Below are 16,515 nucleotides of genomic sequence, written 5' to 3'. Positions count from 1 at the left end.
CCCAGTTAAAGGCTTTCTGTTATGGGAGTTGTTGTGGTCATGGTGTCTCTTCACAGCATTAGAACACTGTGCGGAACACACAAAACCTACTCAGAGGAGTGAAGTCCAAGGTCAGGTGGTACCTGAGGCTCAGAAGACAACAAGTTTTATGGTTGATTATGAAAACAGTTCTAGGGGGGGACAGACAATTAGTTCTAAGTAGAAAGCAGTTTAATGACAACAGTTTGGTAAATGGGGACGGGGAAGGCTATAGTCTCTGAGGAGGATACTACAGTTTGGACAGGTTTATGACCAGATCATCTGTTGACGATAGGGACCATCACAGTTTTCTATTTCGGCTTCAGCATCAGCGTCAGCATTCAGGCAACAAACAGCTCTATCTGTATTTAAAGGGAGAGCCACCCATTTGATCCTCAGGCCATAGTAGAACCACTTTATGAGGAAGGGTGCACTGGAACTCAGGGAACAGGGAGGTACACACTAGTCCAGCTCAATGGTACCCAGCCTCCACATCTTCCGCAGGGCTGTTCTCGGGCTCCTCTGCATCATCATAATCCTCATCCTGCACCAGGCCCTGGGATGCTGCTGACTCCTCTGCTCCTTCCTCCATAGGGACTGTTTCAATGTATTCATAGATAGCATCTGAGGACAGCTGCCCCATTGCTCCCGAACCTGCAGAGATCATACCAGAACTTTCCAAAAGAAGCACAGATAAAAGCTCAGCTACCCTCTCTGGTTCCTGTGGCTCTTGTGCATACTGAGAACCCAGATACAGGGAGAAGCCCCTGATTGCCGGTGCCCTCAATGAGATCTCTATTGCTCAGGATACACAATGCTCAAAGGTCTGGTGTAGGACATGTAAGTGTAAGGTCCATAGCTCATCTGTGAAAGATCTCAGTCAGGACAGCACAAGCAATGGTGGGTGAGGCAATGGAGTCCATTGTGTACCTACAGGATGTCCTCAGCATCAGTGGACAAACCCAGAATCCTCCAGACCATAATAATCCAGGAATCTCCCAATATTAACTCAGCATTGGCTATCATGGAGATTTGCCAGCATTCAGGACAACAATTAGAACAGAGAGGGTGTGTGGTAGCTGGAGTCTCACAACGCTTCCCCTACAATTCTGTTCCACTGCCTTTGGGACACATTACCAGCTTGTTCCTTACCCATGCTGATGGCTCTGCTGTGACACCACCGAGCAGCCAGGACCAGAAAAACTATGCCCAGGAGGCAGCTGAGGACCAGGCTGGCAATCTCAGGCAGGGTCCAGACCTCGGGAACAGGTGGTAGAGAAGCCGAAGAATTGTCTATGGAGCACAGAAACAGGTAATGAGTAAAAGTGTGTACTATGTACCTGGACCCCCTGGGACAAGCTGATGCTCGGGCTGGAGGACATCAACCTCCCCGTGAGCAACCCAGGACAGCTTGGCGTCAGTGTTACATTAGCAGGTAGCTGCTCATGTAAAATCATCATGTATAACCACTTCTTAAATAGAACCCCAGTAGCACAGACAGTTAGAGGAACAAATAATAAGTGGGACCTCCTGAAACTGAGAAGCTTCTGTAAAGCAAAGGACATGGTCAACAAGACATAACAGCTGCCTACAGAATGGGAAAAGAGCTTCACCAACCCCACACCAGACAGAGGGCTGGTCTTCAAAATATACCAAGAACTCAGGAGATTAGACATCAAAAGAATAGATAATCCAATGAAAAATGGGGTACAGACTTAAACAGAGAACTCTCAACAGAATAATCTAAAATGGATGAAAGACACTTTAGGAAATACTCAACATTTTTAGCCATCAGGGAAATGCAAAGCAAAACAACTCTGAGATTCCATCTTATACCTGTAAGAATGGCCAAGATCAAGAACACTGATGACAGCTTATGCTGGAGAGGATGTGGGGTAAGGGGAACACTTCTCCATTGCTGGTGGGAGTGCAAACCGGTTCAGTCAATTTGAAAATCAGTATGGCAATTTCTCAGAAAATTAGGAAACAACCTACCTTAAGACCCAGCAATACCACTTTTGAGTATATACCCAATGTCCTCAGCTATGTTCATAACAGCATTATTTGTCATAGCCAGAACCTGGAAACAACCTAAATGTCCCTCGACCAAAGTATGAATAAAGAAAATATGGTACGTTTACACAATGGAGTACTACACCGCAGGAAAAAAAAATAGTGACATCTTGAATTTTGCAGGCAAATGGATGCATCTAGAAAACATCATATTGAGTGAGGTAACCCAGACCCAGAAAGATAAATGTAATATGTACTCACTCATAAGTGGCTTTTAGGCATAAAACAAAGAAAACCAGCCTGCAGTTCACAAACCCAGGGAACCTAGACAACAACGAGGACCCAAAGACACACATGGACCTAATCTACACACGAAATAGAAAAAGACAAGATCTCCTGAGTAAATTGGGAGTGTGAGGATCATAGGAGAAGATAGAAGGGGGTAGGGGAGGAAGGAGGGAGTGGAGAAAAATATATAGCTCAGTAAACAATAAAAAGAAAAGATCATCTGTGTTAACAGGGCAAGATGCCCCAGGAAAGAGGACCCAAGTGTTCAGTCGTAGGTTGAGAAAAGGAGAAAGTTCATGTGGGGGTTCTCATTGTCTTTCCCTCTGCTCTGGTATGGACATGCTGTCCAGTAGGATACAGCCTACTCTGACAAAACCACATAGTCTGTAAGTTAAAGGCTCCTAGAAGGGGCTGCTTATGACCAGGAGTTTGGTCCCCCATGTTTTCCCATCCAGCAGGCACAGGAGAGATGAGCAGTCTCCATCACAGACTGGGAGATCATCCCCACAGATTTATATCTGACACAAAGTGTGCCCATGGCATGTGGTCTCGGCGGTTCTCAAGAAAGGTCAAGAAAGGGTGCCTTTGCAGGCTGCCCAGGTAATGATGGATGAGCGGAGGGAAGGATTAACAAAGAGTCACTTACCTGAAGCCACAATCCCAGAGATGTCTGCAAAAGAAATGCAGATTGGGGAATTACCAACCACCTTCAACAACACAGATGGGCCCATACTTTGTGGGTGGCAGCCACCAGGTCAGCATGAGCTATATAGGACGGAGGGTGGCAATCTGTCCCTGGAGCACCAATGGTACCCTAAATGTTGGGGTCCTGTGCTCAAGGATTTGTCTGAGCATAATAAGGGTAGAAAATAGCCAAAAATATCAATCTTTCTCTTCCTCACTCACCTAGGCAGCGTACGCCAGCATCCTCCTTGTGGGAGCAGTCTCCGTAGCCCCACGGTTCCGCCTGGCAGGCTCCCAGAGATGTCTCAGTGCCTCGGCAACCCACTTCATCTAGCCATACAGGCCCTGAACCAGGCCCAAAGGCAGCATTATGCAAGGCAGCAATGGCCGGACCACAGCCCAGCTGCCGGCACACAACTTCTGCATCTGCCAGGTCCCAGGAGTCATCGCACACTGTGCCCCAAGAACCTGCATGCCAGAATTCTACTCGTCCAGAGCATCCATCCTCACCCCCAAACACGCGAAGCGCACCTTCCTCTGGAAAAGGGTCAACAATCAGTGCATGATGCTTTCCGGCTGATGAGTTCTTAGGAGACTTGTGGAGGAAGAATTACCTGGGCAGTTAAGTGTTGATGAGCAATTGGGAGCCTGCCCCATATCCTGAGAAACTTCAGTCTTTTCTGTGTGGAAATTAAGAATGTCATAAGTTCAGGAACCTAAAATCTAGGAACTACTTTCTTTCCCTCATGCTGTCTCCCCATTACTAGAGGGAGAAAAAAAAATCTCTAGGTCTCAAAGGAGAGCCACAAAGCCTGGGAATCCCACACACTATTCCCCTTCTGAACCGTCTTTACGAGAAACAGGAAGCAACAGGATCCTGAGCTGAGTCTCTGTGATCCACACCCCACCCAGAGCCCCAGTGAGCCCCCTTGGAAACGCACAACACAGCTCACCTGTACACACCAGCCAAGCCTCCTCTCCACTGGGGCAAGAATGCCTGTTCCAGGGCTCCGAGGGGCATTGCCACAAGGACCTGTCATGCTTGTCTCTGCACTGAATGGACTTCAGCCAGACAGTCTCAAGTGTAGATGAGCTCCTTGGCCTGGCCAGCAGCTGCCCTTGGGACCCACAGCCCATTTGTCCACACAGAACCCTCGGGGAGGCAGCATTCAAGGACTGGCACACGCCACCCCAGGTCCCATTGTAGAAAACTTCTAGGCGTCCTGTGCATGCCTGGCTGTGTTCCTGCAGCCTTATATCAGTGAATTCTGCAGACAGAGGGCCCAGTCAGCCAGGCAGAGTTGGGGAGGACTGGGGTGCGTCAAGCTGGACCTGTAGCACCCACCTGAACAGACCACGCCTGCGTCCTCCTTGTGCCCACAGTCCTGTTGGCCCCAGCCTCCTGACGGGCACTCCCAGAGAGCAGCCTCCTCACCCAGGCAGTCCAGTTCGTCCATCCAGATGCGCCCAGTACCTGCTCCAAAATGGGCAGCCCCGGGGGCACTGAGGGCATAGCCACAGCCCAGCTGCCTGCAGACGACGTGGGCATCGCGCAGGTCCCAAGCATCATCGCATACAGTGCCCCATGTGCCCTGATAGAACACTTCAACACGCCCAGCACAGCGGCCCTTACCCTCTGCCAACCGTATGCGCAAGCTCCCTGCAGAGAGGAGAGACCCAGTCAGGGCACACTGGACTACATGAGCAAAGCAGGAACCCAGGGTGGGGGAGGGGGAGGAGATGACACCCCACACTCACACTCACCTGAGCATACCACTCCCGCATCCTGCAAAGTCCCCGCAGTCACCAGCTGAGACACGGACACATTGCACCGGGTCAGGTGGGTCTCAGAGCCCAAGCACCGCACCAAGCTCAGCCCCACAGGGACTGTCTTGTGGCCTGGTGCTGGAGCGTCATAGGCTCGCTGTGCCTCACCGCATCCCAGCTGTCGGCACACCACAGCAGCATCACGCAGGTCCCAGGCGCTGTCCAGCACACGCCCCCACACACCATCCAGGAAGATTTCTACTCGTCCATCGCATTGGCTCTGTCCATCCCTCAGCCGCAGGGCATCCTGGAGACCTGACAGAGAGAAACTCTGAAGGGCAGAGGACCAGTGCATCGAAGAGTCTCGCCTATCCTCATCCTCCCAACCCTTTCCCGCCTCTGTCCATCAGTCCTGCTTACCTTCTCCTTCACAGTCTCATGACTGCCTGAACTCACCTGAGCAGATAACGGAGGCTGGGTTTTCCACGGTGCATGCCTGGGCCCCTAGCGTGCTTGCTGGGCAGCTCAGCAAGTGGGGCTCTGTCCCTGAACAGCGAAACACATCTGTCCAGATAGGTTCCCTCACATTTCCAAAGTGGCCTCCATGGGGTATGGCCACTGCACGGCCACAGTTGAGCTGTTGGCAGAGCACCATGGCGTCTGCTAAGTCCCAGTGGGCAGCACAGAGGGGCAGCCAGTTCTCCTTTACCCGAAGCTCCACACGGCCCTCACAGCGGCCGCTGCCATTGACCAGCCGGAACTCTAAGGGAGAGCTGGAATCAGTGAAATTCCCACATCCCAGAGCTGCGGACACCCATGTTCAGTGTGAGTCTCTTACACACAGGACACGTGCAAACTGGGCACACACAGACTAAGCAGGAGAGTATCTTTGCAGAGTGCTGCTATTCAAGGTAGGCTAAGTAGCTCCTGAGCCCCGGCCCTACACAACTCCATCCCCTCCTCCTCAAACCCCCACATCCCCAATACCTTCCTATCTCAGGGATCATGCTAGGGAAACTAGAAGCATCAAATTTCTTGAAATTGAATATGGGACATCTCTAGTGTGATGATGCCTTCAACGTTGGCTACACACAGCAGGTATGAACACTAGGCAATTAAGTAGCCTGGATACAGTGTAACACAACAGAGAATTAACCTACAGACTAAGAGAAGAATAGTTTTTTTCTGATCACTAAAGGAAATCTCTCTGCGTTGCCTCAATAACCATTTTACCTATGAAAAGACGTTCAAAAGCAACATACCACACAATCCTAAGCACGCGGTCTTTAATCTGCTCCATGAAACCATGAAAAGAACTCTGAGGACTATGTGCAATGCCTCTGTAAACTGAATCTCAACAACCTGTAGGAATGATGAAATGGACCAAAAAGAAAATTGTGTGGCCCAAGGATATTTCTGCAGGATTTAAGGGTAGACATGAGCAGAACAGAAAAATCAAGGAACATAATGATAGACCCACTGATATTATCCCAAATGAACAGTGCCCTGGAGATCTATGGGGTACCCCTAAGCAGATAAGCATGTCTATAAAGAACGTACTGAAAAGAAAAGGATAGAGCAAATCTCAGTTTTTAAAAAAAAAATCCTGAATTTCATTCAGTATCTAAAGCTACACATGCACTATGAGGCTTCCTAGGAAAACCAAGAATAGAATGGCCACACAGGTCAATAATCCCACTTCCGGTCATCTAGCCAAAGGCACTCAAAAGAGCATGTGGAAGAGACAAAGGCCCTTATGTGTTTATTTCAGCACTATCCACAGTGGGACATGGAGTTGACTAGGTATCCCTTAAAGAGTGACTCGGTAAGGAAAGCATGGTGTGTGATAATGTGAATAGCTATGGGCCCCATAGACACATGCCTTTGAATGCTTGCCCATAGGAAGTGGCACTATTCAGAGGTGTGGCCTTGTTGATGTAGCTATGATCTTGTTGGAGGAAGTGTGTCACTGTGGGGGTAGGTTTTGAGGTCTCCTATGCTCAAGCTACTCCCAACGACACAGTTCACTTCTTGTTGCCTGGGGATCAAGATATAGAACTCTCAGCTCCTTCTCCAGCACCATGTCTGCCTGCATGCTGCCATGTCCCACCATGATAATGGACTAAACTTTTGAAGCTGTAAGCCACCCCCAGTTAAATATTTTCCTCTATAGGAGTTACCATAGTCATGCTATCATAGCAATAGAAACTCTAAGACAGTGTGTATGAACAAGATGGTAGGTATCTCCGCCACTGAAAAGACTGAACTCTGCCATTTGGAGGAATATACACAGAAAAGAAGACATTAAGCAAAATAAATCAGTCACCAGGTGACACAAAACACAAGTTCTCATCTTCATGAGGAAGATGCTGATAGAACAACAGGGCAGAATCACATATGGTTACCAGAGCCAAGAAGGGAGGGTTGGGGAGTTGAGGGAGAACGGTTAAATGTGTCATGGAACAACCAGACTTATAATGCTCTCTAATGTGGCTGACCACAACTTGTGGAATATTTCAAAATAGTTAGAGGATAAGGTGTTGAATGTTCTCAACAAAAAAGTCATGTCCGAGATGACAGATATGCCAGTTACCTAGACCTGACCAGTGCACATTATAACATGAATTTCCATGTCAGACTGCACCCCTTAAATACAGACACTAAGTACATGTTAATTAAACACAGGAAATATTTTACACATAGTACACACAGAATACACATCTTAAAAGATAAATTGCACAAGGCCTACATTGAGGGGAGCAGACCTCCTTGGACTTGTAAAGCTTTAGATGTGACACCAAAGAACAAGACAAGGCAGAAAACTGGTTGAAATGAAGCAAAGTTGAGTTGTGTATACAAACGGGCCTCATCACCAGGAAAACAACACACATGGCGGGGCTGAGAGTCATGTATTACCAAGGCCTGCCATAGAGAATATGCGGAACCGTCAGTACTCCCCCCAAACTACCCCCTGTTCTGAGATCTGTGACAGAGCTGTGCAGTCATTTCCCCAAAGGTGAAAAAGGAAAGCAGACACATGAGAGGAGAGAAACGTGCAAAAGAGACCATGGAGATTCTAGGACAGGAGAGAACACAAGCCCTGAGCACCCACCCACAGCTATCCATCCATGGTCATCACAGTCCATCACTCAGATCACGGATCCTGCTAACACAACCCAACACCCTTCTAGGTTGTGAACGGACTCACTTTCCCCTGAGCAGGTTAATACAGCATCTCGATCATGGCCACACTGGTGTCCAGGCTCCCTCTGGCAATGGAACAGCAGTGATTCATTGCCCACACAGCGAAAGGCCTCTGTCCACACTGGCCCTGATCCATGGCCAAATTGGGAACTCTCGAGTATGGATACAGCAGTGCCACACCCCAGCTCCTGACAAACCACGTGGGCCATGGGCAGGTCCAGGTCATCATAGCAGACAGAGCCCCAGGTAAGTCCTCGAAGAACCTCCAGGCGTCCTTCACAGGGGTGTGTGCCACCCAGCAGCCGGGCTTCCACGTGACCTGAAGACAAACACTAAATGAAGCAAGTGAGGTCAAGGCAGGGTTCCTGCAGGTCACTGGGGTGAAGTGATGCCTGCCACCCAGTCCCCCAGTGAGGAATGGTATAGGAGGACAGGGACAGTGGCCCACAAGGCAACTTCTGAGGGTCTACACAAGGATGTTGAAACTGCCCCTCATACCTCACTTGGAAACTGGAACCCACACAGATTTTGACCATAAATATTCTCCTAGTATTTTTGCTTCTAGAGAGACATGGGCCCCATGTCATCACAAGCAAGGCAAATGGGCTCTACCCCAATAGCTCCTCAAACCCAGAGTGCAGACTAGACATGAGCTATGGGAAGAACACACAGTGCAACAACACTATCCAAGGACGTCCCTGGACCACCCTGAATCACCTCAGTAGTAATGGTGACAAACTCTTCAATGGAGAGAATTCTATTGACTCTGTGCTTGGAGACAGATAGATAAATCTCCTTTGTTCATCTCGAGATATCCAACATCTAGACTAAAATGCTCAGGGTGGAGCATCCCTACCTCTGTACACTACCTGTTACATTGGTTGGAAGATACCGGTGTCTCTGCCTCCTATTTAGACTCATATCACTCTAATTTAGAGTGACAGTGCCCTGGGGCCTGAGACCATAAGCACCCTGAGTGTCTGCCCCACATCAGGGCACTCATCCGTCACTCATAGCAGGAACTCATCCACTGTGCCAGGGCCCGGACAGCACCATCAGTCTGATGCCTCCAGCAGTCAGAGCAAAACAGCTCCAGATATGAGAAGGTCAAGGATCCTCCACCTAACAAGGTCACAGAGGCTGCAGCTATTAAGTCCAGAACCACGCAGGACAGCAAGAACCTTTCTCTGCCTCAAACAGAAACTCTGTCTGAACACCTGAGCACTTCTAAGATCAGTATAGCATTAACAGACAGACTTAGCAATTTCATCTCCAAATCTGAATACTTGTCCTATGTATAGCCATCAGGGATGCATAACTCCCTATGGAAACATCCCTGCCTACCAGGTAGCCACACAAGAAAGTCCATACAATGAGGTTAGTATAAAAACTAATGACCAACTGAGTAAGTAGATATGACGCCACCATTTCCAACATGGCACATATGTCTACTTAATGGTGAGGCATTATGAACAATTGAATGTCAGGAGGAAACGCAATACACACTGATGAACTTTGTCCTGTGAGTTTGCGTCTGGTTTTCTGCAAAGAAATCTCTCAATAAATCCACACCATTTGGTTTCACACGTTTGATTCTAAGAAGTGGAGTATGCAATGATCTCCATTTCCTTCTTTTGAACTGATTCGTTTGTGTACAGGGAGTAGATAATGAACTTCAATGGTGCTGACAGGTCTCAGCAAATAAAAAGGTATATCCAGAACTTTCTGCATAAGCTGCAGCAGAAACTAATAAAAATTTAAGGTTTCTTAGTAAAACTATTAAGAAGACCAGGATAGAGCTGCAAGATAGTATCTTCTATAAATGACATAGAAGCTGTACCCAAGAGATCACAAAAATATGACTACCGAAAGAATACCTAAAAGTGACAACACCAACTGACATGCCACCATGGATGGGGAAATTCTCTTGGGCTTCACCCATAGAACAAGAACTACAGGCACTTGTTGGTTGATGGGAGAGAGAGAATCAGTTCTCAACAGAAACTAGACTCCTGTTAGGCCAGCCAGTCCCAAGAATCAGCCCTGAACACATGAGCAACACTAATGATCTCTAGTGTGGTTATAAACTGATATGCATATATTTAACAATTATAATTAGGAAATAGGAAATCAGGAGTTTGAGAAAGAGTGGAAGGGACATGATGAATAGAAAGGAAGGGAAAGAATTATATAAACACAGAACTCATACATAAAATTCTTTTAAAAAAATTACAAAGAATACTAGGGTGTGTGCCAATAAAATAATTAGCCTTAGGGTCAGGCAGGCAATTCTCACCTCTCTTCTAGTTCTCCGTTACCATCTCTTCATTCTCACTGTGCTCGCTAGTTTTACATCAACTTGACACAAGCTAGAGTCCTCAAAGAGAAAGGTTTCAGCTGAGGAAATGCCTCCATAAGATTTGGCTGTGGCAAGCCTGGTGAGCATTTTCTTAATTATTGATTGATGTGGGAGGGCCCAGGTCGTTGTGGGTGGGGCCATCCCTGGGCTGATAGCCCTGGTTTCTATAATAAAGCAGGCTGAGCCAGCCACTGGGAGCAAGCCAGTAAGCAACACCTCTCCACCGCCTCTGTATCAATTCCTGCTTCCAGGTTCCTGACCCTGCTTGAATAGGAACTGCTATTGATAATAAACTGTTATATGGAACTGTGAGTGAAAGAAAGCCTTCTCTTCCCAAGTTACTTTTGGCCGTGGTGTTTTATCACAGCAATAGCAACCCTAAGACACTTTGGCATCTGGCTCTCAGGTTCCCATCCTCGCAACTGAACTCCGTTCAGTAGAAACTCCAATTCTTGGTAGAGTCCCTAGGTCCTCTAATTCGACAGTCACTGTCTTCCCAGATACATCCATTGTCCTGCAGCCCACCTGCAGGATCCACTCCTCTAACCACACTACCAACCCCCTGGGGTCCTCACAGCTGTGTGGGCAGGATCCCCCTCGCTCTTCCCGAAAGGCCCCTCCAGACTTCTCTCAGCACCACCTGACCTGAAGACGCCCTCTCTGCCAAGGGACCTGCAGTCGCTACACTTTCCTAAGATCCAGAAGGAGCAGCAAGAACCAATGAATGGAGCACACACCAATGGAGACAAAACCAGAAAACAAACCCTAGAATCAACTCATTCATCAACTCCAGATGCCTCTACCCCAGCACAGAAATTCAAACATGAGCAAGAAACGTCATGCTTCCAAGGAGGCCAGTTACTGCATTAAAGTAAGCCAAGAAAAATACAATATAGCTGAAGCATATGACAGGAACTTCAAGTAGCAACTGCAAATATGTCCAAGGACCTTTGAGAGGTTATGAATAAATTCCTGAATGAAGGCCATGAAAACACACACACACACAAAAAAAAAACAGTTGAGTGAAATAATGAAAAGAGTTCAAGACAAGGAAGTGAAAATAAACTCACTAAAGAAACCCCAAACTTAAATAAAATTGAGACTTAAAAATTTAGGAAACCAAACAAAAACTTCAAAGGGAAGCCTCACCAATGGAGTTCAAGATGTGAAAAGAGAATTTCAGGTCTCAAAGATAGATAGATATGGACACCTTGGTCAAAGAAAGTGTTAAATCTTTTTTTAAAAAAAAAAAGGAAAACTAAATAGAAGAGCTAGGGAAGAACATAAAGCACTCATTAAAGAAAAACATCCACCCAGAGAACATTACAACTCTAAATATTTATACACACAAAATAAAAAAGGAACCCAAGTTCACAAAAGAAACAGTACCACAACTAAAATCACATATTGACGCCCACACATTGAAACGGGGTGATTTCAATAACCAACTCTCACCAATAGGCAGGTCATCCAAACAAATCCTGAACAGAGAAATGCTAGAGTTAAACAATTTCATAAAAGTGTACCTAATAGACATCTGGGTAAACTAATGATGCAATCGCTCCATGGTATGGGAAGGCTTTATTGCAGATGTGAGAGAGAGAACAGTCAGAAGAATCCGGGAGAGGCCACAGCAGAGAGAGAAGGTAGACTGGACATAGCCAGGGCTATTCTCAAGAGGAGGGAGAGTAGCAGGGGGTAGACAACAGAGAAAACAGTGACAATGGCAGGGGCAGAGCACAGAGAGACGAGTCAGAAGAGGTGGGCTGTAAGAAAGAGTGACTGCGGAAAGAAACTGGCCAGAGACTGATGTGGGAGCTTTGAAATGTACAGCAAACACTTGTGAGTAGGGACTGAGGGGGCCTGGAGGCCAGCATGGACCTTGATTACCTGGTGGGTACCTTGGTATATGTTAACTGGAGAGCCATATGCCCATTTTGCCTGAGGAAAGGAGAATGACTTCTTTTGGTAGACAGAATACAACTTTGTAAGTTCCAGAGGAATGCTGGCTTTTATCTAACCACCAGAAATCCTCCAATAGTTCAAGTTGAGCCCATTTCTGGATATTTGGGTTGCCTTTTGGAGTTCGGGAGATTGGAGTTTTCTTTGGGCCTGACAACATATACAGAACATTTCGCCCCAGCACAAAAGAATATATTTTCTTTTCAGCAGCTCATTGGCCTTTCTCCAAAACTTACTACATTCTAGGGCACAAAGCAAGTCTCAAGGGATATTATAAAATTGAAATAAAACTTTGTATCCTATCTGACCATTATGAATCATGACTTAAATATCAGCAACAATAGAAGCAAAAAAAGTACACAAACTCATGGAAATTGAGCAACTCACTGATGAATGAAAAAAAAATGGGTCAAGATAAAAATCAATAAGAGAATTTTAGAATTGAATAAAAGCGAAAACACAACATACTCAAACCTATAGAACACAAGGAAGGCAAGTTCATGGCCCTTAGTGTCCACACTAAAAAACTGGAGAGAGAGCATGTTGTAACTTAGTGACACACCTGAAAGCTGTGGAAAACAAGAAGAAATAACACACAAAAAAGAATAGATGGGAAGAAATAGCCAAACTTAGGGTCGAAATTAATGAAATAGAAACAAACAAGCAAACAAATAAACATCAGAAATAATGAATGAAATGAAAAGTTGATTCTTTGAGAAAAAAAGTAAGATTAACAAACCTTGGGCAAAATTAACTATATGAAATAAAAGAAAATCCAAATTAATAAAATTAGAGATGAAAAAGAGAACATTACAATAGATACCAAGGAGATTCAGAGTTCATCAGCTCCAAGGTCCAAACTGGAAAGAAATCCTGGGCAGAGTAGCACCAACAACAGATTTGCTCCCAGAGGGATCTCTCAATGGCTCCTGGTAGCGGTGTGGAATGGTGTCGACCATGACGTAACTAAGATTCCGTTGACCTTGTACTGTGGGGCTGATGCCTGATGCTATTTCCTCATATGGAGACACCCACTCTCCACACTGACACACTCATCATAGGGCATTCCTACCTGCGCACACCACCTGGGTGTAAGATACAAGGTCACACTGCTCCGCAAAGTTCACATTGATCTTGCAGAAGGAAGTGTTAGGCTCCGTGCCTTGGCAAGACACGAACTTCTGGTCTTGACTTCCAGCCCCTGCTCCTTGGTGAGCTCTGGACCACTGCAGAGCGGTGCCACACGCCAGTTCTCTGCACAGGACACTTGCCTCTTCCTTCTGCAGGTCGCACTTCAGGATGGGGACAGACCCACTCAACAACTCAGGAGACCCAGCACACGGACTGGCACCTCCGGCCAGTATGACTTGCTGAAAGCTTGCACCTGGTGGCACAGGAGAAAAACCCACTCCTAGAAGCCACTGCCAAGAGAGCATGATCAGGGTCTGCAGACTAGCATTTTTAGTTTGAAGCAAGTGCACAGGAGCCCTGGTGCTGTTGCTAACTTTTACTGCTACCCCAGAAGAACAGGCAAACAGAGCCCATCCTCCCAGAATACTATCGCAGACAGGGCATGCACGGGAGAGGTGGTAACTCACAGGAGAGCTTGAGACAGGGCTCGTTCCTCACAACCTGTCCTGTCCCCCTGACTTAAGTTGTGTCTGCTGCAGTGACAGTGTACAGGGACCCAGAGGTGTTCCCTGAGGTAATCTAGGCACATCCGTGATATTCAGAGCCAATGGCTGACTTAAAAAAAAAAATACAGGAAAAAAATTACTGAGAAGGGGAACAAGGAGAGTGAGAACTGGTTTTCTTTAGAACAGAGAAGGTAAGCTTCCCTCATGGTCTCTCACCATGGGACTCTCTGGGGGCAAGAGGCTCCCACCTGACCACACCCCTCCTCGCCTGGACACTTACCTCAGTGCCTCTAGCTCCAAGGCGGGAAAGGAGCCCAGGGGAGACTAGGAATTTGAGTAGCCCCTGTCTGACTCACCTGCGCAGTTAATTGACACCACACACTGGCACTTGCAGTCACTGAGGGGCCCCCAGGTCCCTAGAGAACAATTCCAGAGGGTGGCCTCCTCACCGCTACAGTTGGTACCATACAGCCAGGGTGCCTTCATCTCTTCAGGCCTCAGAATATACTGGTAGGTAGAGCGTGCGTGACCGCAGCCAAGCTGTCTGCAGGTCGCAGAAGCTTCCTGCATGCCCCAGTGGTCAGCACACACGAGGCCTTGATGCCCGCCATGCTCCACTTGCAGACGGCCATCACATTGGTCTGTACCATCTATGAGATTCAGGGCATCCTCCCCAGTCAGTCCTTCCGGGATAAGACGTGAGTCAGATGGAGAAAATACTGGGTGGGGATTTCATTCCAAGTTCTCCTTGACTAGAAAACTCACTCATCATCACTGTCTACCAGTTACTCCCTCCTTTTTTAGATTCCCTCACTATGAATATTCTGAATTAGCACAGAATCATCACAGAATCAAGATGGCTGTTTTAGCAAAACAGAAACTAGCAGAGACTAACGCAAAGAAATAAGGCATCAGACATCACCAGAACTATGCTACCGCTGACCTCCGTTGCCAATATTTTACACACCTGCGTCCCTGACAAGTGGTAAACAGCAGTGTCCACTCACCAGTAGGGAGGGTCCAGCAGGACAGCAATAGGGGAAACAGAGCCAGAGAGGATCCTGCCATTCTGGATCTCAGGCAGGGTCAGCTCCCCAAACTGATAGTCTCATAGCGGTGCTTGTTCTGCCTCCAGGCAAAAGGCGGGCTCTAATCTACAGTGATGCTGTTCTAGAGCCAGAGCCTGTAATCACCCTGGGAGCCTCCCCTACGTCAGAGCTGCCATCTGTAACCCAACGAAGGCTTTCTCTCACTGTGCCACACCAGTAGTGTGCTTCCTGCAGCTGGTACCCAGCGTAACCCCAGGTAGAAGGTAACTCCCAGCAAGTTCTCAATGGCTGTGCCTCATGAAACTGGGGTCAAGCAAGACAGTAAGTATCTTTCCCTCCCTCAAATAGAAGATCTGGACAAGGACTGGGATCTTTCCAAGGTTGGTTAATCATTAGTAAATAGACTTTCATCATGTCACATTTTTCTCCCTCTCTGGGAGCTTCTCTGAGGGCCCCTACAAGTTCACTCCCCCAGAGGTCACAGAAATGCCTACACATCCAGCTAACAAAAAAGGTTATTTGTAAACTTGCCAACTGCATGAAAGAAGCTGGGGCCACCGCCAACAAGGTGCTCAGGAGGTTTGTGGAGCTTCTGGGTGGGAAAGATTGAGAAGTCTGAGGAGGGAGACAGGCAAGAGAAGTAAAGTGGATGTCCACTCCCAGGAAGGAGACAGGACCCAGCCATGTGGAGACAGACAAGAGGACAACCCTCTTCTAACTGGGAATCAGCAAAACCTCAGGCTTTTGTCTGAGCTATCATATCCTGGTCACCAACTCCCATCCTACATGCCATTGTCCTAACGTCACGTTTAACAGTGCTTAATAGTCCAGGAAAATTGGGGCCAACACTCTTGGAAGAACCTCTATGAACCAGGCCCCATGGCAGTTCATTCTCTCACAACACGAAAGGTTCTGTTCTCTGCTGTAACACGATCTGAGGGTCGATGTTATAACTGAATGCCAGAAGAAGCCAAGCTCTGCCAGGACTTCATGCGGGCCCATGCTTATAAGACAACAGATACTAACACAAACGTGCAAGCTGGTTCACAGGGCACAGGGAGAGGACACCAGGAAACACACTTCCCAGACAGGTTGTGTGAGAGAGGAGAGTAGATGTCTTTTTCATAGAGTTCTCATTCAGTGAGAAGATTGCACACAGGGGTCATTAGTGGGAAGATACAGACAGAGTGTGGCCATGGGTGGGTCTCATGAGAATTGTAGTCCAAGAATACTCTGGCCATGAAGGATGGGATTCTGAATAAATATGACCACAAGTGATCTGAAAATATTGGATTGCGTTGGCCACCATTCATATTCCAGTGTGTGCTGGACAAAAGACATGGTAGACAGACAAATTCTAAAGCTTCGGATGTATCAACAGGCCACTGAGCTTGGAAAGGCCATGCCTAGAGGCTGCAAGAAGGTCAACACCAGGCCATATTAGGAGTCAGCCCCTCCTCCAAAGAAAAAGAAGGGCGAGTGGGAAACCCAAAACCCTTGGCTTCAAATGCAAACCAATGTTCCAGGTTAGGAA

At 47.3% G+C, this 16,515-nt stretch overlaps 1 protein-coding gene across 1 annotated transcript; it reads right to left on the bottom strand.

Moving 5' to 3' along the window:
- Positions 1 to 490: 490 nt before the first annotated feature.
- On the bottom strand, positions 491 to 15,000 carry LOC101985880 (scavenger receptor cysteine-rich domain-containing protein SCART1-like). The gene is made up of 13 exons (XM_005351467.1): positions 14,940 to 15,000; positions 14,289 to 14,615; positions 13,368 to 13,679; positions 7,979 to 8,293; positions 5,227 to 5,532; positions 4,768 to 5,085; positions 4,349 to 4,663; positions 3,957 to 4,271; positions 3,618 to 3,683; positions 3,226 to 3,540; positions 2,966 to 2,989; positions 1,171 to 1,311; positions 491 to 672 (listed from the first exon to the last, which is right to left on the bottom strand). Exons 1-13 carry the CDS (start codon positions 14,998 to 15,000, stop codon positions 491 to 493), a joined length of 2,997 nt encoding a protein of 998 aa, XP_005351524.1.
- Positions 15,001 to 16,515: the final 1,515 nt, after the last annotated feature.

The sequence above is a fragment of the Microtus ochrogaster genome, chromosome 8, assembly GCF_000317375.1.
Source record: "Microtus ochrogaster isolate Prairie Vole_2 chromosome 8, MicOch1.0, whole genome shotgun sequence".
In the NCBI taxonomy this organism is placed as follows: Eukaryota; Metazoa; Chordata; class Mammalia; order Rodentia; family Cricetidae; genus Microtus; species Microtus ochrogaster.
Note: the sequence above shows the minus strand (reverse complement) of the source record. Positions and strands in the feature narration are given on the sequence as shown.